The 23,976-nt window shown below is 38.8% G+C and overlaps 1 protein-coding gene across 2 annotated transcripts in view; it reads left to right on the top strand.

Annotated features, from left to right (window-relative positions):
- Nucleotides 1-21,786, top strand: part of LOC127368224 (vertebrate ancient opsin-like) — a 58,009-nt gene extending 36,223 nt beyond the window's left edge. Inside the window, exons 3-4 of one of the 2 annotated variants that reach the window (XM_051408812.1) lie at nt 4,776-5,009; nt 19,873-21,786. In XM_051408812.1, the coding sequence (XP_051264772.1) occupies nt 4,776-5,009; nt 19,873-20,157 (519 nt within the window). In that variant the 3' untranslated portion in view covers nt 20,158-21,786. The remainder of the gene's footprint in view (nt 1-4,775; nt 5,010-19,872) is intronic. The other variant, XM_051408822.1, reaches the window with a different exon arrangement.
- The last annotated feature ends 2,190 nt before the right edge of the window (nt 21,787-23,976 follow it).

Genomic DNA, 23,976 nt, shown 5'->3' with positions numbered 1-23,976 from the left:
AATATCTGTATTACGACGATCTGGTTATCATTTCTTTTGCCTCCATTTCTCAATCTCATCTCTTCAAGAAGGACAGCATGTACCTTACCGAGTGCTCACTTCATATCTGTCCTGAGCCTAACTGTTGAGGCTTTGTACAGGAACTGATTTTACCATTCACTCATGGTACGATCCTCTTCAGAACATGAAGTATGAACAGCTAAATGCCTACAGTAAAATGTAACTGTCAAATTTCTCAAATGACACAGCTTAAAATGCAATTTATGAGTCTCCCTCACTTCACACACCATTAATCATCCTCTTACCTGTGACACACTGAATAGAATAGATGGCTTTCCCTACAGACAGAAACATTTCTACAGTAGATATCAGTGTGACAGCCACAGAGTCTTTTACCACAGAGGGACAACATGGCTGACGCATTCTGAAAGCAGGTTCTTCATGTCACCTTCAGGGTCATCTGGAAGAGCAAAAGGACTGTGTGGCAGAAAGCGCACACACACATGCAATCATTTACAATGGCAGAAAGGAGTAAAACACACAAAACGCTCACTCTTTTCTATTCAGGCAGACACACACACACACACACACACACACACACACACACACACACACATTTTCCAGGGCCAGGGCCACTATGGTAATACTGCCAAATGAAAGTACGTTGTGTGTTTTTTTCTGATATGATGAAAAACTGTCCTAGAAAGCAATGGGCCTGATTTTAGTTTACTGGCCAAAGTCTAAAGAGCAGGTCACATAACACACTGGGCATCAGTAGACGGGAAACGGCTGTAAAACTGCTGCAATACACACATTCTAAGGCCTCTTCATCATCAATCATTTAATCATCACAATTTGAACCATTAGGTCCAACAGAAGGAATTATTTTTATTTGAATAATTTGAGCTGGCAGAGAACACAGGAAGTGATGGGAACTTTACACACTGAGTGAGCAGCTTGCATAAGTAATGCTTAGCTTCTGTGTTTGGATACCAATGTTTAATACATGAGACAGTCTTTTTCTCAGAACACATTTTGATATTGCAGCAGAAAAAAAGCACCAGGTATAAATACTTTTTGTCTACAGTATAGTACATTTGTAATTTTGATATGTACTGTGATGTATGAGGGGAAAAAGATAAGAAAACTACAAATAAGGGCCAACAGAGTAGAAGCACAGACACAGACACAGACACAGACACACACATTGAAGCAATGAAGCTGTTTAAGGTACCCACACTTTAAACTTTATTCTATTTCCAGGCTGTTTGTTTCAAAACTAATTTTAACATTGTAGCACACTGGCCAAATGATCTGTCTAAATAACTGACAGCCCGCCAGGGACTCAAAAGGAGACAATGCTCCTTCTGTCGTCGCAGAAGAAAATTAGCCACCGGATATTTAATTTAGTCATTGAACGCTGTGAAGATATTCTCTCCTGACAAAGATTTTCCATCAAACAGTTCTTGACAAATTCATTCCCACATATCTATCCACACTCTGTGAGCATCAGTGCCACGTTGGACCACTGCCCATAATCTACAACTCTATTTCAAACTGTCATGATGCTCAGCTAAAAAGAAAGGGGCTTCTGTTCGTAGTTCACCAGCTGCTTATTGCAACATCATGTCGCCCATCATCTAAAACTTGCTGTTATTTTGATGCTCATTACCAAGCTTGTAGTCCTCAACATTTTGACAAAAGGCCGCAACAGATTTATGCCGTCACACGCACACAGACCATAAATATTAATTATACGGCTTTGGGGTTTGCTGTTTAGCATATGAAAAAGTTTTTCTGTAAGGGCAGTCAATTAGTAAGCTAGCTCCTTTCACCAGCCAGCCAGCCTTTGATTGCAATCATTCAGCACTTACCCTCCATTTCCTCAGTTTGTCTGTGATCTCTGCCACTTCATTTATTTAATCAGAGCCAAGATTGAAGCTATTAGCCACCCATTCTCCAGAGCTGACAAAGTGAGAAAGTCTACGGGGTGGAAACAGTGCCAAACTGGAAGTAAAACAAACTTTTCTGAGCTAAAATGACAGGTGAACTTTTCAGTTAAGCAAGGATGGAGTATAAAAATGTTCAGTAAATGAGAATGTGGTAAAAAGGCAAACCTAGGACAGATCGCCTAATGAGTTAGATGCACTGCACTGTCAACCAGCTCTTGGCAGGATTCCTAGAAGTTTATGTAAAATTTGGCTATTGTTGGAATTAAGTTATTTTTGTATTTTGTGTGTGGTCTATTTCAAGCTAAATCAGATTGTCTCCTCAGGAGCTTGTTTTTAGGACGTTCTGTCCTGCTGTCCTGCCAACTTAGAGATTTAATGGCAGAGGGAGTCAAAGCAAATTAACTTAGTCCCAGTGGCTCCAGTGTGATAGACTTGTCTCCAATCTTTGCCTTAATTGACTGCTCACCAAGACCCCACACCCCAAAACAACTATTGTCCAATCATAGCTTAGCAACTGTAACTGTAGGCAAGGCATTAAGCATTGTGCATGCGGGTAGGAATCAGAACATTTCACTCAAAATTTTCAGACAAATGAACATTCCTTGCGCTCAATGTGCCTTCACCAGTCTGACATGTTTGTTTTGTTATTGTTTAAGGAGTATCAGAGTCGTACATCTTGTATGAATGAAAACAATGGTTATATGTGTCTATAAGCTGTGGCACAGGATCTAAACCCTGTCATTATAATTTACATACACATAACTCATGGCGAGTTGAAAATAATTTCCCCATTGATCTCTCAACAGTGACAACCTAACCAGCCTACGTTAAATACAAATGTGGGGATACTGAATGGCGGATTTGCTACTGAACTCAGGTCAGTTTATCGTGTGACGCTCACAGCACTACTGGCTACATGAAATTGCTGGTGACTATATTTTAGTGATGATTTTGGAAAGCTGAGCTTCAACCTAGCCTCCTAATAGCGCAACCTATGACAGCAAAAATGAAAGGAATGGACTAAACCGTGTATGTGCTGGCTCTAACATAAGCCACAAATGTTAACTAGCAAGCATACTCCCCACAGTGGTATTGCTAATGTAGTGTTACTTATGCTGACAAGGAGCATTTTATACTACATCATTTTGTGTGGTTTCAAGTTCCATTAAATAAAAAGTACTGTTCATGATCCCCAGTGCGCAGAAGCAGGTCCTGGATGTGGTTTTAGGTAGGACGTTAGTGGCTCTGTCCTGTTCTTTTTTGGATTTGGGAAAGTTAACACTCCATTACTCTGGCAAACGTAATTCCATCTCAGGTAGCGAGTTCGGCTAAATACATTGGCCTCAGCCAAACGCCTCTTCTCTTGTAATGTTCAAAGTGAAAAAAAAGAGCTAAATGTAAAGAGTCTGTCGATCAGTGGCATGGCTTTATTAGTCCGCCACAATGGAAAAGCATTTATTTGCTCTGTCATATTGTGACAGTAATGCAAACACTGTCTATCTGGTGAAAGCCGAGTACCATATTAATGTGTATGTTCATGCAAATGCAGCAGTGTGAGTGGCAGCACGGGAGTCTACGGGAATCCAGCATGGTCAGTAAAATGTGAACTGAACGGTGCTATGAAACCGACTGAATCATAATTTACACACCCTTACAACCTGCCTAAACATGTATATGCCATGTACGTAGCATTTGCTAAACGGAAAATGTCTAATATAGAGTAGACTAATAAAAATATGGAGGAAGTTAGCAGAGTGAGAATTATTTTCTTCATGATTAGTCATGAGAGTTGTGATGACTGATCACTGGACCATTGGAGGATTCTTTGTTCTGCAACTACAAGCACTTGGGTACAGTTTTATATATAAAGTTATGATGATAACAGTCGGCAAGAGTAAGAATCATGAGAGGTCAGACAGACAGTCATACAGATTGCCAATGAGCTTACAGTTTAACTAGATAATGACACGTTTTATTTAAAGCCATACATATACTGTACTCGTCTGACTCGTTTGCCTTTGTCGTTTCAGAAATGTTTCTTTAAAAAAATAATCCGACACATAAGCTTTGGTTTTTCAAAACCACAATATATAACGTGTTAACCAGAACATATGAGCAGAGCGTGAGCTAGCAGAGAGTGTGAGCGGCCAGATTTTGAATGGAGTGCAAAGCGGATGTTGTTCTCGTCTTTGGGCTAAGCTAAATCAGCAGCTGGTTGTGTTTATATTAAATAACATATTTAATATGATATTATCTTCTCTAACTCTCCACAAGGATGCAAATAAGTGAATTTTCCTCAAATGTCAATTTATTACAATCCATTATAATCTTATTATCAAGGGGAATGATGACCAAAAAAACAATAAACTATTTTGAGACCTACACTGTGTGTGCCCATGTGTTTTTGTCAGAACCACCACTAAACACTTAATAATTGGGTTTGAGATCAAGATTTCTAGTAAATCCAATGATCAGTAATAACAAAGCACTCAGTAATTTTCTTCTTCTACTGCCTGTCTCCTCACTGATTACAGTCCTTCTGGAGACGCTGAGATGAGTTTCCCTGACGCCTCTTCTGTCTGTTTCCTGCTCACTGCCTTCTCCGTATGCCTTTCAATCTCCCACTTCACCCCCTTTGACCTGCACTCTATTCTGTCGCTCCTGCATTTTACTTCCTAGACTCCTTTTCTAAAAGCTCTCTCCCATAGGGGAAACTTCAAATGCCTTGTGGCAGCAAAAGTTAAAAACCTTATATGTCTAAACATATATGTCATCATCAAGTCTCATTTCTCATCCCTCCTATTCTTTCCTCACTGTCTCCAGGTGAGCGGGATTAATGCATCAATGAGCAGGAAACGTGAGCAGCGCGTGCTATTCATGGTGGTGATTATGGTGATCTGCTACCTGTTGTGCTGGCTGCCTTACGGCATTATGGCCCTGCTGGCCACCTTCGGGCCGGCGGGCATGGTCACACCCGAGGCAAGCATCATCCCCTCAGTCCTGGCCAAGACCAGCACGGTCATCAACCCAGTCATCTATGTCTTCATGAATAAACAGGTGAGCGCAGGAGAGAGGGAGGGCTGTGGCTAAGGTCAGTGTCTTTTATCATTCGCTGTCACAAAGCAGCAGGCGGAGGTCGTCTCGCCTACTGAGGCCAGTCCTCTCCATCGTTTTCCCGGTTGTCTTATATGATGGAAATGAGTCATTGTTTTATATTCCTATCAGATGTTATTACGGTGCCTTCTTGACATTGAATAATCTAAATTATGTACTGCGGATGATGAAAAAGGTGTTTTTTTCACATTTGGATATATTATATGTACATATGTTACAGATTTGAGGAGAAACGCTTAAGATGCACAGTGCAATTTCACACTGAAGAGATAATAGGTTACTTTTGGACATGTGTATGATGGCTTTCTATCTTTGTAAAAGTGTATCAAGAAGCATCACGGTGATCACAATAAGATAATAAGTTATCTAATGACATGAACAATCCAATAAGAGGAGAAGAGACACTGGATAGGTCCTCCTCTACATGCATGCATTTCAGTGTTTCTCAGGCTTCTCAACAAATCTAATATATTCTGTTATCGCCTGACCCAGGTCTTTCATGTGACTCTAACCAATTCTTGGTACTTATTGACTGCTTGACCAGAGGGGGTATTTACAATGCAATTAGGGCACCCATCACCTCAAGTGCTGATATTTAAACTCACAATACGTCTCAATCTTGGCCCATGGCCACTTCAGACAATATGATGAATCACTTTGGGAGTTATTATCTTTAATTGGGAACTCCTATTATGAGTCTGTTGTTGTAGCCTGGGACTACTATTGTCTTTATTTACTCTACTACTTAATTGCTATATTTAACATTAAGTTATCTGTGAGGAGGTCAATAAAAACATCATGAGCCCCTATTAGCTCTCTTCATCTCACAGTTGATCACTACTGTTATCAGTATAACTACTGAACATAAAACCGTTTTTGTGCATAAATCGTCTATAACATTAAAAGAAACATCTGACATTTTGAAAAATAACCAGTTAGATGAGAAGATACCATTATCATACCTGTTAAATATTGGGCCATTGTAATGAGCGGTTAGTTTGGCTGAGCAACAAGCAGAGACTCCAGGAAGTCATTGCCTCCAACCAGGAAAAGGTCCAGCACATAACCTGTAAAACAACAAATTGTCATTTTTACATTTCAGCTTTTGTACCTAATAAGCTTCAGAGATGCTGGTAGGTGGATTTTGTTACCTTTGAACAGAGCCATGCTAGAGCTAAGATAACCAGCTACTGGCTGGAGCCTTAACAGACATCTAACCGACTCATGTAATCTAATTATGCATCGGAGAGTTTGAGAATGTATTTCACAAACTGTCGAACTGTTCCTTAAAATATTCTAGACTAAATAAGCAACAATCAAAGTAAAAAAAAAACACAAACAAACATAAATTATATATTTAAGTATTATTTACACTCAAAACCTCAACTAATCAGGAAAACAAAGAAAATACATTTTTAGGGCCTTTAATTTGTTGTCACGTACACCTGAAAGTTCAGAACAGCTGAGGAAGAAATATTGTAAACACATGACGGTACATCTGTCACAAGTTGAAAGGAAAAGACAGACAGAAGTTCTTGGGTCTAGACGGTGCAGGCTTTTTTGGCTGGAGGGCGAGAGAGACAGGAGACAGGATGAAAGCCAAAAGGCAGTCAGGGTTGGGAAATGAACTCCAACATCAGACATGATTCATCAGTCATTCCTCGTATTATGCCTCTAGTGGGCAACATGTGGAGACTCACATCTGAAAATAAACAAGCTGTACATACATACTAAATTATTGATTAAGGACCAGGGAACACAAAGCCTTTGTATTCAAATAATTAATCACAACAGACTTTAAAAGTTGGGTCATTTATCATGCAACTCTCGCTTGTTTGTGTTATTTAATTTAATCCCCAGACTGATGGTTGTTTGTTGACTCATTCAGTAGGGGCCTTTTTATTTAGCAATATCAGGTTCAGCCAAGACAGAGATTAGGGTCCAGAACAATGCTTGAAATGGATCCGAGATTCTCTTTCCTGAAAATTACATTAGGCTGTTATTAGAAAAGGTGAATTTAAATCCGATTTAATGAGACACACTGCCTAACCCGTACCAGTACTGATGCAGTTTTACCCCAAAAGGATATGTTATTGTTTAATGGATGATTCCAGTTACTTTTATAGGCCCTAATTTCATGGTGTGTTTGTTAATAACTTTGATTGATTAAATTATCATAGCATTCTAGCTTAAATTTAATTCATTTAATAATTTTCTTTTTATTTAACATTGTTTACGAAGTCTTGGTTACCATCCGGGCAGAGCAGGAAACTGCCTCGGGGACCTTGGCCCTTACTTGTTGCATAATTTTTCTGTTAGATAAAATCACTTCTTGTTTTTATTTCTATTTCTGAAATTATGGATCATTTATTTCACCTCTGTTTTGGCCTCTAAACATCATTCAAATGGAACAATTCATTGATAAAACTCACTCTTTGGTTTAATCATTGTCAACTCAAGTCGGATCTGAGGCTACGTATATCCTGTGATTAGTGATTGCAAGTACACAAGTTTAAATGGAGTAAAACCTAAAATTATTTGTGATATTCTGATGAACTGGCGATCACTGTATGCACCACAGAAGAACAATATGCACTGCAGCAAGAACGTCCTCATGTTGACACTCCAATTATTACCATATTTTGAGGCCCCCTCTAGTTAGAGTTAAGTCCTTACATGGTGCATATTCCTAAAAGTTTTCAAATTGCCACAAACCTATCACTGATGTTTAAATGATGCATACAGAATGCATAGTGGGTGGGAGTAATGGAAAGGTCAATTGGGGCTAACAGCAAATTTTTGCCCTTTGTAGGTTAATAAGGCGCTGTTGTTTACACACTTCCTCTTTTACCTTGCTTACCGCCTTTGTGTTGTATTCAGGTTTCTTTAGGTTTCTTCTTTAGTTTTAAAGTATACGTTAATCATTGAGACACCGACCGAGCACACACAAACTCACTACAGCAGGTAGACTACGTGTATGTACAGCCATTTCCCCAGGCATGTGATAACAGCAGCTGCAAAACTGTCCACAGATTCTGCCTGTAATTCCCACACGGAAGTTTAGAGACCTTGTTCTTAGTTTCCTATTTACAGAACGTATTATGTGACATGAACGCAGCATCAGCGTACTCAATGGCCGACAGTATGTGTCAGCTACCTTATGCTGCACCATACACACAATGGGTAATCAGAAATTGGATTTTGGGTTTGACTGCCGGGGAGAGTCCTCGCACTCTGGGTGTGTTTTGGAGAGAAGCGCTGAGCTCTACAGTGAAGAAACGGACTGAAATTTGAACAGAATCCATCGTCTTATGAGAAAAAGCAGGAAAATAAGGGCCTTGGTTGAATATAGCCAGAGTCAAACTTCTCTTTGTGTTCAAACCTTTTAGTGTCACAGCATCTTATTTGTTGCATGATTTCTAACATCCAGTTTATGAAAGACTGCATTTACTCAGATACATTTTTTTTTTAGGTGACACGCAACTTCAAAGTGTCACTCCTCAGTGAAGCAGATCAAAGTCGTTAGATTAAATATCTGAGTGTCTTAAATTAGATTTGAAGAACTTTGGACATATCATAAATGATTAATAACATAAATCTAAAGTTAAAGCTTACTGCAGGTAACTTCTGTCCTTGGGTACAGATGATACTATTAATTCCACAGACTGAACTCCTTATCGCTGAAGACATATTACTTTGATTTAGAATATACATTTTAGATGTATGGTGGACTGGAATTTAACTCAAATTCTACTTTGTACTTTAAACATATAAGTTCCTCTCAAGCAAAACTCTTTGTACAAAACAATACATTCACACATAAGATTTAAGATGTTTTTTTCCTTTTTGAGACACAGTTCATCATGGCGAGGAAAAAACACAAAGATAACCAAGATTGTCCTCCATTCCCTCTGGGGCAGACCGATAAAACTTTTCCCCCTCAATGTAATCTTTATCATCTCATTCTGTTCTATTAAGGGAAGCACGAAATGCTGTGTAAGGTTTGAGAAAATATTCCCTTCAGACTCAAAAGCATTTCATGTACAGAGAATTATATACAGTACTATATATTGGAGAGCAAATCTTATCACAGTTTCCAAAGCCATTGGAGTGTAATACTTCGCTTTGAAGTTGAAACTTTCTTCACATAGTTACTGTCAAGAGTTGAAAAGCAAAACAAAATTACACCTTGTTCCAGATGTCTGTCATCTGGAGGTAGGGCAGCCTCCTCTGCACTCCCGTCTGTTCCATCTCGCGTTCCCATCCTACTCAAGCCCCCGCGGCAGCTGACTGACCTTACAGGGACATTTTAGCCCACACATCCTCTACCGCAGGACAGCGTGAGAGAGAGGGACACCAAATCTCCTGTATGTCTTTTTCAGTCTTCAATTCCTCCCAGCCCGTTACTATGGAAACTGTGAGTTGAGGCGAGTTGAAGACTAAAAATGCTGTACAGATACAAGTAGCAACTGGTGTGTTTGTCCCCATCAACGGTCGGAGGCACTCACAGCCTAGAGGCCTGAGGTGAATGTCGGGAGCCTGCATGGAAAAACCGAGGAAGCAAGGGTAAGTTAACAACGAATTGACTTTGTGTCTCCTATGATAACGTGGTGGTTTGTACTGAATGTCTGCTGAGAGTAAACGAGAGCTTTGCTGCAAAAACGTTTGGAAACCTAAAAGGACATACAGGGACATAAAACATTGTTTATGTTGTTTATAGGGCAACATGAACCGTGAGTCCTTTTGCAACTTCTCAGATGACCCTACGACATTTACATAATTGCAAACATTACTGCAAAAGTGGCTTAAAATAGGTGAAGTACCAGTAAACTGTCAGTTTTAGCTACAGAACTTTTAAGAACACCAGCCAAGTAGCAAAGCTCCAAAATAATGAAATTGCAGGTGCATCATTCCAGAATTTAAAATCCAACATCCTCCTAGTTTATTGCAGTGACTTGCTTCATCATGACTGACAGTTTGAGGCCCTGTGATTTTCTGAGGGATCTACTCCATCACTGGTTTAATAACAGGGTTGTCTACCTTATGTGCATTCATATTTATTTCTCCCATGCTCTCTTCATTCAGTTTAATTACACTATTTGTTAACTGGAGCTTTGGGGCCCTCATTTATGAGACTCCCAGAGTTTGACATCAGCAAATAACAGTAACATTAAGTTGATGTGCAGCTTGCAGCACATCTCTCTCAAGTCTCTCTGTCTTGCCAACAGCTGGGCAGTGCAGCTCTTGGGCTGTCTGTCTCACTTGCTTGCAGCCACTTCCAGCTGTGTGCTGTGATTTTGTGCCTTACAAAAGTGAGAGTGAAATACACATAGCGTGGCATACTAGGAAATATGGATACACATCTCTCAGTAAATAATAACCATTTTCTAAAATGTTTTGATAATGTTAAAGAACCAATGTGAAGGATTAGTGGCATTTTAAAAAGGTAAAGCTGCAGGTTGCAATTCCTACTGGAGAAACATGGCGGTTCAACATGACGGCCTCCATGGAGGCGAATTGCAGCGTTATTCCAAGTTATTGAAAACACGATTCCTATATTCAGGTGATTATACACTAGTGAAAACACACCTATGAATAGAATATTCTATTTCTCCCAACAGATCCTCCTAAATGTAACACACTGGACCTTTAAAATTCATTTATCCTAAGATAGAGAACATTTTCTATTCAATACATTTTGTTTATAACTCATTCTGCTCTGTATAGCTCTACTTATTCTTAGGCCGACATATGGAATTGAACTGTTTTAAAGGAGGGAGGATCGTAGTGGAAGCAATGGAAAATGGTTATTGATCCGTGAAGACCACCAGAAGACATTGAAGAGGATGACTGACATATTGTTATAAAATAATCTACTAAACTACTTTTTTGCTCAATATCAGATTCATGACGAGATGACCCACAATCATTATGAGAACCCATAAGATCCCACCCTACTCTTTTTTTTAACCATAAATTAAAATGTTTACTGACTTAACACTATTGTATAGTGCAAGTCAGAAAACTTTTTTTTAAGCTATCTATTATCTGTTTAGGTGGAATTGTGTTCCTACTGTACTGTGTGTACTCTTGAAAGGGCCACCTGACCTTAATTAATTTAGTCTGATATGAATGAATCAGCTTTAAAGAATATGCAGAAGACATTTGAAATAGGTCTGTGTCCCGTTTTGAATGGAAAGAATTTTAATTTCTTTTTATTTTCAAATGGCTGGTTCCATTGTGTTACATATTCTACAAGGGCCAAAGTACTGAAAACTTAAAAAAAAAAAAAAAAGAGAATGCAAAATCTTGTCACAGCCAATACCCTTCATTTGCAAGTCTTGCTGGTCTTCTGTCTAATTTTTTCAGGGCCACTGGCAGGTTTGCCAGTATGAAACAGGGAAGGATGGACAACTGGACATTTTTTAGTTTGCAGTTTGGAGTTAACTGACTAATTAATTAAAGAATGAATGGAGAATGGAGAAGTAGTTTAGTGTGGTGGATTAGTGGCCTCAAAACTGTTCTGCTAATCGTAACATAACGGATAAACTGGCAATACAGCCGATTCTATTCATGCTGTAGTTAAACTGTTGATAGTAAGAATGATTTTACTAAAAAAAATCTTGTTTATCAATGAAGTCAAAGGTACTGAAGTGATGTTGATATTGTTACCACGTGGGAGATTACTGTGTGGATTACGGATTTGCACAGTCTCTAGTTTCTCTGTGGTAAACCGGTAGTAAAAGCCAGTAACACCAGTTACACCCCGTTATCTGGAGAGGACAGCACAGACTGATAGATATTCTATACTGATATCAGAAATGACATGTTAAAATGTGGTATTTTAAGTATATATGTTATAGGTATAGCAGAATGGCTTAAAATGATTAACTGAACTTTTTTTTATGATTCAATCGGAATATACTTTTGGCAATTTTCTTGTGTTCTGTTTTATTATAACACAGTAGTAATAAAGTAATATAACAACAATGTGAGCAATATTAAGGATTATATTATTCAGTAACTCAGGGCCCACCCTGTCAGCAGGCTTCTTTTGATGTTTTAAAGTTAAAGAAGTTTTAAGATGAGATGAAATGGCTTCAAGCTTAACCCATTACAGTGTAGTTGATGCATGTTTGACTGTAGTTTATAAACTAGTTTTAAGAACTCCAACCATCATTTGACCTAAATGGAAAATGCATTTTTGACATAATTTTAGGAGCCTTTAGGCATCGCTGTAATGCCTTATATTATCTTTATATGATCATACTTTTAATTGGAAAATTTAAATAGAAACATACTTTAATTTAACCCTTTGGCATTACACCTAAGACTGTGCATGCACTATTGTCTGTATTGTTACACTACTTCCATGTCCTACTTGTAATGACTCTTGGATGCGATACATTTTCCAGTTTTCAGTTTAGAATCAAAAAGTTAGAGAGGAAAGTGGACTCCAACTGAACCAATTGGTTGAACCATAAGTTTGTGCTTGTGGGGGTATAACTTTCTGTGTGTTGTGTTTCAGCCAATAAGGCACTATTTGTTCAAACCTATTAAACAAATGATAACTCATCATAAAGTTCTGAAACCTGTCACTGCAGCTGAAGACTGTTATCAAGGCGTAGTAGCAATATTATGAAAAATGTTCGAGCCTTATTGCCTCATTTCTGCCTCTAAGAACACGCAACACTTGAACGTTGAACGCTCACTCTTTTATTACGAGAGAAAAAGAACAATGTTTCAAGCACAAATTGGTTCTTCATCAGGTACAGAGGTATTAAAACCAAGACCAAGATAGAGAGCCAATATTGATTTGAAACATTGTGCTTTTTCTGATGTAATTAAATAGAAATTTCAAAAGGGAGCACTCAACAATGCTGCAAGGCCTTGGCAGTTCCAAGTACTATAGTGTCTATGTAGCTGCATATACCGTAAACATATTTCGTAAGTTGTGATAGGAAGCAGTAACCGTCAACACTGGTGAAACATTACTGCTTCGAGGAACCAAAGTTTTGGTTTTGGTTCTTGGTTTTCAAGGAGCTGCTAATTTAACCCCATCAGAATCATCTCACTCCTCAGGCCACTTCAAAACAGGAACTTGGATAGATCTGTTTGCTGAAGAACCATGTTTGAGGAAAGGAACTGATCTGTTAGGAAGTGATAAGTCAATGGCTCTCTCCATCACGGAAATGAGATGTTGCAGGAAATCTTGATGGAGACACTTGAAAGTTCCAAAAATGATTGATACACGCAATATAAACACTGCAGCCCTTCACTGAATTTAGAATGTGCCAGGAAATCCCAAGAGGATATCAAATGATTGTCATTCTGTTCACATGTTCCTGTGTGGCACTCATTATTTTTCCCAGCTACAGCTCCAAGATCTTTTCATTATTATATTACATTCTAGAATCTGCGGGATACTTCACAACACTGGGGAGTTTATTGGATCAAATTAAGTCACGCAATTGTGAAATGAAGTAGTGGCATATCTGCTGATGCCTATAAAAGAAGCTCAATGCTTCCTGCCATTGACTCACTTCATTTAGATCCCTTAAACCGCATTAGGTATAATTTACTGAAGTGATTGACTGTCTGCAATTGAACTCTTCCCAGACTGTGATGAGAACACTGCAAAGTTTTGGATATTGGTGTCACAAAGAACTCAGTTAAAAAAGTAGGATCTATTCATTTTGCACCCAGCGCTGCAGTGCGGATAAATACAACCTTTTATGGAATATGAAAAATGGCTTACCCCATGCATATTTTTGGATTATTTTGGACTTTTATACAACAATAAACAATACTTTTGTCTCCTCCTGCAAAGCCAACGTGTGTGAACTGCTAATCATAGTATCCTTGTGTACAGTCACGTACAAACAGACAAACACTGGATCCGAGTGGACGTCCAATTCTTTTAAAGAAAAATAGATGAAGGCCTTATTGTCTGAGATGATGCCTGACATTTGACCCTCTTGTTGTCATCCTCTACCCGTAGAGCATCAGGCCAGATCATAGAAAGCATCACCCAAACCTGATGTGAGCAGTCTGAGATGACCCTGAGTCATCTTCAACCCTCTCTCTCCAAAATACTCTGTCAGTGCATCTCACTCCTTCCATCTCCCTGTCATGCTTTATCTATTTATCTGTCATTGCCTTCACCTTTCTCTTGACCTTAGCCTTGAGGCCTCTGTGTCTTAACTAACTTCATCCTCTAACGTTTGTCTGTTGCATCCCCGTCTTCCATCTTTCTAACACTCTTCAGTGTGTTGTTTGGACAGCTGAGGGGAGCAGGGAGCGTGTATCAGCACCACAGAGAGGTGCGGATTGTCTCGTTTCTTTACATCTCCTTGCTAGCCTTCACTCCAATGACCTATAGGTTATGGACAGACTGAGACAGGGGACGGATGTGTAGCACAAAGATGCAGCAAGAGGAAAATTTTTGGTTATGTCCTGAGGCATTTTTCTCTTCTGCATCTGTTCATACCCAGCAAGCATTTGACAGACAGTTTTTCAGCACGAGAGGTTCAATGTCGAATCAAATGACTACGAAATTGTCACAAGATGAGTTCATGGTGGGGTAAAAAAATTCATGTTTAAACACAGACTTTGAACTGAGAAGTGGGTTGTGGACAAAACAAGACATTGGAGGACACCACCTTGGGCTAACAATAAATTGAGAAAATAATGAACAGATTAATTGATAATGAAAATAATCGTTAGATGCAGCCCTAATATATAGTATATTTTTTTACTGAGGAACTGTAGTTATTAGCAAACACTGCTCAAATTGTTGTAAGAGTAATGTATTTGTTGGGGACTATTCTCAGCTGCAAATTTGGTGCAGTAGCGAGTATTTACAGCAACATGACAAGGCATGTGGAATCGAATACAGTTTTCGTGCTCATTGTGGTGGAGTAGCACAACACCCAGTGCAGCAGTGTGGCTCATTTATGGGGGTTTTTATGCATTTTTGACAACAATGGAGATGAATAACATATGAGGCTTTGGCTTCACAGGCAATACTTAGCTACAGAGTTGCAATTACACCGCTAGATGCCACTAAACCCTACACACTGGTCCTTTAATTGTTACGTTTGCTGGGCTTCTTCCTGTTACTTTTATGAATTGTATTTTATTAGTGTGTTTTGATGAATCCATCAACTGTCTTTTGTCTTTTTCTCTCTCACTCACTGTCACAATATAATACTGTTCATATTTTAAATGCGTACATTGTGTACACTTTTGTGGTGTCTCTGCCCTAAACAGATGCTGTGAAATGGTTTCATCATATGTTGCACTCATGAGAAAATGTAGTAGACTATAAGTATACATGAAACTCACAAAGTATACTAAGTATACTACGTTTACTTAAGAGTGGCATCTATAGAGTCTACATTAACAGGAACTGAGGAAGAGGACTTGAAAATGGTCTAAATTGTGTGTTTGTCTGTGAGAATATGTCTTGGATGTGGTTGGAAATGCCTGGAATTTAAAGTATAGCCAAATACCCTGAATGCATTGTTATGCTTTCAACCTGCGGCCGGGGGCCTCAATTATTCAGGGTCTTTCTATCTGTCCATCAGCAGATACCTGGACTTTGAGCTGAGCAACACAGGGGCTCTGTTATGTGTAGAACTTGTTGTAAAACAGGAAGATCTGCATGCAATCATAATCCTGAGACTTCCAGATCTGTTTCTCGGTTTGAAAAATGTATCCAGGATTCCATTCATTATTTATTATACACTGACAGATGGTGTATACATTTCAATGCCTTTCCACTGTACCTTGGAGACAGCCCGTCCTTTCTTTCCACAAAATATTTTGATTTGATCCGATTCTTGCTGCTGGTTGTATTTGTTGCAGTGTAGCCAGTCTGTAAAATCACAATATGTTTATGGTAATATCTCTAGTTATCTGGTCATGCTTAATATCTTTGAAAACGGTCCAGTGTTTAAGACTGACGGGGCAGAATATAGATGAAATGGAATATAACACTCATAGGTATGTTTTCATTAGTGTATAATAACTTGAAAATAAAAATCTTTGTGTTTTTGTTACCTTAGAATATGCCGTGGATGTGATGTGCAGAAAAACTAGCGTTATCAGTTAGAGATTAAATTGCTCACAGTAAATAATGTAGCAGTGTACTGTACGATGAAACAATTCAGCTTCAATTCAGTTACATTTTAAAGCTGAGAATAAGTTACATCTGATTATTGGAAATAGAACCTTTTGTCAGGCAACTACTACTTTTACTAAAATACTTTCATGTGATCCACCGATGGTTGGTAATGGCTGTGAATCGTGAGATGCAATATTGTCCAATATAGACATGATTTCTAGGTTATTGGGCTGCTGTAACAGGTACATCTGGGCTTCACCACTCTACTCTGCATGAGCAACACACTGCGTGCATCAGTCAGGTTCCAGCTGCAGTCACAGCAGGTACCAGGGTAGTTTCAAGTCAACACACTTGAATGACTCTTACAGGAGTGCATTGCAAACAACTGGAACATTGAGTGGCAAAGTGCTGATCGCCTTTGCCTCCCACCTTTAAAAAAAAAAACCCAACATTTTATTAAGGGATGGGTATGGCTGACCACATTTCGCTCACTGATGCCCACTTGAGCAGAAGAAATTGCTGACGCATACTGTACAAAGTTACAAGAATGTGACAGGCCCTAATAGGAGTTGGTGGTAAGAGAGCAGTGACTCTAAAGAGCAGTTCAATGGGTTTCAGAATCAGAATAAGAAATACTTCCTCCCAAGGGGAAATTTGTTTTGCTACAGTTGCTCAAGGTGTTCACAAGACATTAAAGAAACAGAAATGATAACATTAAAATTATATATATATATATATATATATACACACACACATACATACATACACACACACACATACTTAAAAAAAGGAGTCTGAAGTATGTACATTATAATACAGTATATAGAAGATAGAAATATATGCATGCTATAGTATATGACAGATGTTCATTGAGTAATGAATAAATAGTAATAATAGCTGAATCCTTTACAAACTGCAGTATTGGTGAGAGATTAAAGGCTGCTAGTCTCAGCACCCTTGCTGATACATGCAACCACAGCAGAGTCATCAGAAAACTTCTGATGACAGGACTCTGTGTGGTAGCTGAAGTCTGTGGTATAAAGGGTGAAGAGGAAGAGAGAAAGTACAGTTCCCTGTGGGGCCCCGGTGTTGCTGACTACTCTGTCCAACACACAGTGTTGTAGATGCACAGACTGTGATCTGCCAGTCAGGTATTGTCACAATCCAGGACACAGAGGTAGCATCCACCTCAATCGCTGTCAGCTTCTCCCCCAGCAGAGCTGGCCAGATGGTGTTGAAAGCACTGGAGAGTCAAAAAATATCACCCAGGAAAATGATGGTGTCCTCAACTCCCAGACAGGGCTGGTAGGCGAACTGGAGAGGGTCCAGACGAGATTTGACCATGGGTCGCAGCTGTTCTAGAACAAGTCTATACAGGGTCTCCACCAATGCTCGAACCCGAAGTATTTCAAGATGGGCTGAGCACACATGCTCTGAAATGTATTTACTATTGATCACAATTTTATGTTCAGCCAGTCCCATATCATCAGTGGCTGACCAAGACAAAGAATCACTAATAGCATTTTTCTATGACAGTGTTATCTAGGAGTGGTGCACTGGTTGTGGTAGTCTCATTCTCAGTTTTTGGCTATTTTTTGTGTGCTAAAATGTCCATTCTAGACTAGGGAGCAAATGCCTCAGGGATCTTTGCTGGGATTCATCTATGTGGACAACAGAATAGGAAGCAAGCAGGTCAAGGGCCTCTCTGATGTGAAAGATATTCATCTACCATCAACTTATTGCACATGCAGGGGTAAGCAGCCAGATAGTGGACTCCTGGTGGCATGTTCTACTTTGTGCAGACATAGCAAGCAAAGTAAAGATTGTCTAAAGCTATGACACCTATAGAGCAGGAGAGGTATCATGCTATGCAGAAGTTGTATGGTTGAAAGAAAGTCAACATAAACTTAGTCTAGTAGAACATGAATATAAAAAGGTAACTTTTTCTGGGCCCATGTACACATACAACATTGCTGGATTCTTCTTCCACACAGAATATTAGTCTAGACTGTAGAGTGGCACAAACGGAGCAGCCTTTGTCACACTACTGAAAGTAAAACACAATGCTGGGGCAGTGGTGGCTTAAAGGTCAGAACAGCTGACTTGTGATTAGAGGGTCGCCGGTTTAATGCTGGGACCACCAAGATAAAGCTGAGTGGTGGAAAAAGCAGCACCAGCCCCACCCTTCTTACCACATTGAGCAAGGCCCTTAACCTACAAATTGCTCCAATGGAGGGGCTGGTGAGGCAGACTGTGGTTGTACTAAGCAACTTCCAGGTGTAAAGGTAAAACAACACTTGCTGGTAGAAAAAAAAACTGGCTAACTAGGGCTTTCCAAAGTCTTGTTTTAGAACTTTCTGACAAGGTTTTCTCCATTGAGTTTGATAAGACAGAGGTCTAGGCAGACTGTTGGGCAGGCAACTTCCACAAAGCTTTGTCGTTCCTTGTCACTCTTTTCTTCTTTTGCCGTAGGCACTCTTTGCATTTTAATAAAGTAGTACAACTTTTGTGAGTGGTGTTTTTTCAATGGTTTCCCCATCTGCCGCTTAGCAGCTTTGACTTGGTCCACTTCGTGTTCTGATTGACACACCTTGTTAGTGCCATATGAACTGTTGCCTTGCAAAATACACATGAAAATTGCTACACATTTCAAATAACCATGATGAACATGCTAAATTATTAACAGCAAGTAAACATTGTATTGCCTATAAAACGCATCTTTTACTCCAAACTCTTAAATTCAGAACTTGCTTTGCAAAAGACCCATTCGACACATACAACTGCACTATGAAAATGATTAAGTACATACAGGAAACCTTGGGTGGTTAGCTCACCCAAGAGAAAATACCCAATTGAGTGAAACTGGCTGTCTCAGATCCTCTGTCTGCTTTTCTCTCACCCTCAACTTGCCAGTTTTTATAAGCACATATTAGCTAAATCCCTTATCCAACTGAAAATGCAGTAATAGTTCACGCTTGTGATTGAGAATGTAATTAGATGAATATTTAATATACTTTTGAGCTTTACAAATAATGTGTCCCTTGGGGTATTGTTCCACATGAAAAGGTAAGCAACACAATAACCCCAATGCAATGACAAAGTAGTATTGTGGGTACAAAGGACGGCAGGGAGAGAGAAGAGCGGTCTGATTAGTCATAATTATTTGTAATATATATATATTTTATTTGTAGTATTTGTGCCTAAAGGTTAAATTATCCTCCCATTGGTAGAGGCAGCAATTTGAATCCAATGTATGTTTGGCCCAATGACAGTATATATAATGGACAGAGCTTCCCCATCTATGAAGTTAAACTGACGCGTGGTGTCTTAATTTAGTTTATTTAGTAACATAGTCTTGCAATTTATGCAAAGGCCAGTAAAAGGCGGATCCATTTCATCCATCTCACTTAATTTATTAGCTTAGTAAATGGTTTCTTAATGAGTTTATGGTCCAAATCACTAGTTTCAATGACAATTTTGTTAATTATTGTCAAATATGAATCAAGATTCTGTTACTGCTGTTATACAAGAAAGTGTGTGACCAGAAGTGCTACCCTTGTTCCCTGTTACACCAGTACTCTTCTTAGCAAGTCTCAATTTTATCCCCTGTGATCTTTTGTCTAATTTTGCAGTGTAGTCCATTTCTGATCACGTGTTTGTGTTGTATGCTTGCCCCAGTTTTACAGATGTTTCCAAGCCCTTCTGCGTTGTGAGGCTCCCCGACGAGGCTCCAGCATAAAAAGCTCCTCCAAGGTCGCCACCAAGGCCATAAGGGGTGTAGCAGTTACCGGTCCCCGCCGAACCAATGACTTCCTATTTATGGTAGCTTACCTGGGTCAACCGGCCACCACGATGCCCCGACTGGGACCCTCCTTTGAAGCCACCAATGATGTTACCAAAGCAGCCTCTTCAGACAACAACCAACCTGTCGCAGTGTCACTAGTGGCTCACTTTGATGGCTGATGATTGGCTATAACCACGAAAAGTCCCAAAGTCCCCAACCAGGAACTCATTAATAATGAAAGAGGTGGTTTTACTGAGGCTTGGAGAGCAGCAGCCTGCAGTCCACGTGGATTTAACACGGCTGTTGCATCAGCCTGCCCCAGCTAGCAGAGATGGTGGACCAATAACAAAGGCAAATCTTGGACTGCCTCTGGACAATATGAGTAGAAATCAGAGGTGGTAAACCTGCAGAAGCTGGGAGTCTGTGTTTCTCTGCGAAGAAAGTATATGTCCGTCTTGATAGGCATGAGGCATTTGAAGACTGGTATGGTAAGAAAAGAGGAACTGTAGGGATCTTTTATTTTGTGCAATATCTAATGTTTGGTATTCACTCATAGAATGCCATAACAGTTATTCATTCAGAGTGCAGGAAGAGGGTTAAGATGCATTTTTGTATTGCTTCCTTACTGACTGTTATAAAGTGAGGAAGAAGAACAGGCATTTATTATGCCAGCATGGTATCATTCTCTTTAGCTTTTATTCCCTGCCAGAAATTTTCATGTAATTCATCACTCGTCACTTTGAAATGCATAAGTGGTTTATTAATGAAGTTGTTTAATAAATGGTTTAATAAGTAATTTATTAGACTTGTAGCACTGCTAGCATGCTAGCATCATTAAGGTTTTTTTCTGGAGTAGTGATTTTAAGGTCAAGGAAATAGGTGCATGTTGGAGAATTATTAGATAGTTCCTTCAATAACGACGTGCATGTACTGTGCTGCAGTGTAATATGCAAATGAGGTTGGAGAAACATAGTATCTGGTAATGTTAAGGGGATAGCAGAGACACAGATACTTGACATTGTCAAAATCCTGAAAATGAATGCCTCTCTGGGCTGATTTTATCATGTTTTCTAACTTGGCATTTCCACATGTACTTACAGCTGTGAAACCTGTTGCTTTTTTGTTTATTGCACCCAAAGTGCAGGGTACTATGTGTTCAAAAGGGATTTGAAGGCACAGGCCATTTAATGTAAAAGAGCTCTTCAAATATGCTAAACAACTCATAGTCAGAAGTGCATGTGGACAGGCATCAGCCTCTAATCATAGTTTCCACAATATTCAAACTAATTTCGTCCACTAAGGTCAGTCTACTATAATATAATAATAATATAATAATATAATAATCTATAATTGGCATCAGAGAAAGTCCTAACAGCAGACATTACTCTTTCCAAGTGTTTTCCAGAGGGCAAAAGGACTTTACTATACAATACATATCTTTTAGATGGAATAAAATTTGTTCTGTACAAATTGTTTGCCACGTGCTTGTCCGCATCTTGTTCAGTTTTTTGATAACATATTTGACACTTTCAGTCTTGCAATACAAAGATAACTGCAGTTTCCGAAAGCAGTACATCAATGCTGTGTTGTCAGTAAATGTCTAAGCTTTCAGTGGTGTGGTACTTTTCATTACTGCATACAATTACAGTATGTGTGCAGTTTTGTAATTCACTTTTAGCACACTAACTGTTTCCTATGTGCTGTCAAGATCTTGTATACATTAATGTACATAAGTTGATACCAAAGCTACAGAAACTTAGATATTTTTTGAAGGGTGCTTTTCAATAAAGTTTCTTATTCAAAATCAATAGAGTGGATTTTTCCCCCCTGTTTTGTACCTGTTAAAAAGTGGGGTGGTCGAAATTAAGGCTTTAAGTGATATGCAGCATAAAGATAATGAATGGTAGAGATATGTAATGTGAAAAGTGACAGCATAGTCATATGTAATTGACTATTTGCCAAGCTATTATTGGTCAATGACTGGTTTGAAGAGAGGTTTAGCAACTGTGCACAGCGTTATAGTAACAGCGATGCTCCATATGTAAAGAGTTTCAGTCTGCCCAAAACCAATAGACCAACAAGGAAAAGTTGTTGTTGTCGTCTGCTCCAACTAGTTCCACAATGCACTACAACAACAATGATGTTATTTCTTTACTCCTGTGTCTCCTACATGGACCATCTATTGGTTAGGATACTGTCTTTTTGTCCTGGACATGCAGCTTCAGTCTTTTTGCATATATGTAGCCATCAAGTACATACTGAAGTACCCTTTTCAGGTTTTAAAACAAGTCAGTTAAAACTTAAAGAGGTCCAAATAAAAAGGGGGCCTAAAAAAATTCACAAAGCTAATGTTATCCAATCCAATCCAACTTTATTTGTTAAGCACTTTAAAACAACCAAAGATGACCAAAGTGCTGTACAGGAGAATAAATAAGACATCATAAATAAAAGACATAACAGCTCAATTAGCTTAATTACTACAGATGATAAAGTCTGCTAATGACAGTATTGTTATTATTATTATAATAAATTCTAAATTACTTTCATTAGCCAAGCCCAGTCCACAAGAAGTTACTCTGTTTCCACAAAATATTCCGTGTAGGTGGCCCCCCTGTTGCCTGTGAATGGAAGCAGACATTTTGGAGCAAGAATATGACACACCTAAGGACATACTGCGGTGTGTGCCACCAGTTTCCTCAACAACTCTACTTGTCTTTACATAAGTTTACACTTGGGCCTTATCCCTAAGAATTTTGAGTAGTAAATCTGCCACCATTATAATTGTAAACTACAAGAAATGACATTTAAGGAGAGCAGGTCTTAAAAGGACCACTGTGTAGGATTTAGTGGCATCTAGCGGTGTAGTTGCAGATTGCAACTCCCACTCTCATCGCAAATCAGAAACTACGTTGGCCGCAAAATGCACAAAAAACGCAAATGGCCTTATGTTTGTCCATTCTGGAAAACATACTGTAGGAACATGGCGGTTCAACATGGTGGCCTACAAGGAAAGCAACCTGCTCCCTCTACAGATAAAAGCGGCTCAGTCTAAGGTAGTGAAAATAAAGCGATTCTAATTTTATATATATATATATATATATATATATATATATATATATATATATATACATGCAAAATGATCTATAAACTGACATTACATAAAGGGTACCTGGGGTGAACCTAGCAAGCTGCTAATGAAGTTACTACCTATAATGTAATCAACATTGACTTTCTTAGGAGAATATTAAATTAAAGGGTGCGTCCAACTTGGTCACAAGATTTTTTTTTTCCCACTCACTGTCTTCAGTCAAGCTGAAACTCACGTTTTAAATTCACACACAGTATCAAAAGGAAGAGTCCTATTTCTATCTAATTGCTGAAATTATGCAATAAAATTGTGCCAAAAGTCAAGAAGACTTTTTTATCTTCAAATTTCTTTATTAAAAAACACTGGTTATAAAAACACAATTTTTATCTGGATACAACCGGGGTAAGAGAAGGTTACACATTAACACAAAGGTGAGGGTTGTAAATGGGGAATTGTTTGAATATGTAATAATATAATGTTCATTACAGTGAGTTAATTAAGTGTTACTAAAACGGTTATGTATGACTGAGGTTTTGGCTGCCGGTTGTGGACACAAATCCATTTATAAATGAATTAACTTATTACAAACCATGTTGTAACATAATGGTTGTATTATATTACTAATATTATGAGCAGTAGATATTACATTATGGACTATGAGAGCAGTTGCCTTCATGTAACCTTTGTGTTATAAGTGGATAACAACCAAAATATTTTCAGGAACTGCACAAACTAACCTATATCTTATCCCCTGGAGACTGAACTTAAATTGGTAGTGGGACTTCAGGTTGAACAAATCTGTTCTCAGCACTGATTTTAAGTCTCTTTCAGGCTTCAGTGCGCCTTTAGGGATGTTCTGCTAATTGTTTTTGTGTAATGCTTGGTCCTTGGTCTCCACTGTTTACTATAA

This window comes from Dicentrarchus labrax, unplaced genomic scaffold (assembly GCF_905237075.1).
Source record: "Dicentrarchus labrax unplaced genomic scaffold, dlabrax2021, whole genome shotgun sequence".
NCBI classification, from domain to species: domain Eukaryota; kingdom Metazoa; phylum Chordata; class Actinopteri; family Moronidae; genus Dicentrarchus; species Dicentrarchus labrax.
The sequence above is the reverse complement of the archived record's forward strand: the minus strand, read 5'-3'. Positions and strand labels throughout refer to the sequence as shown.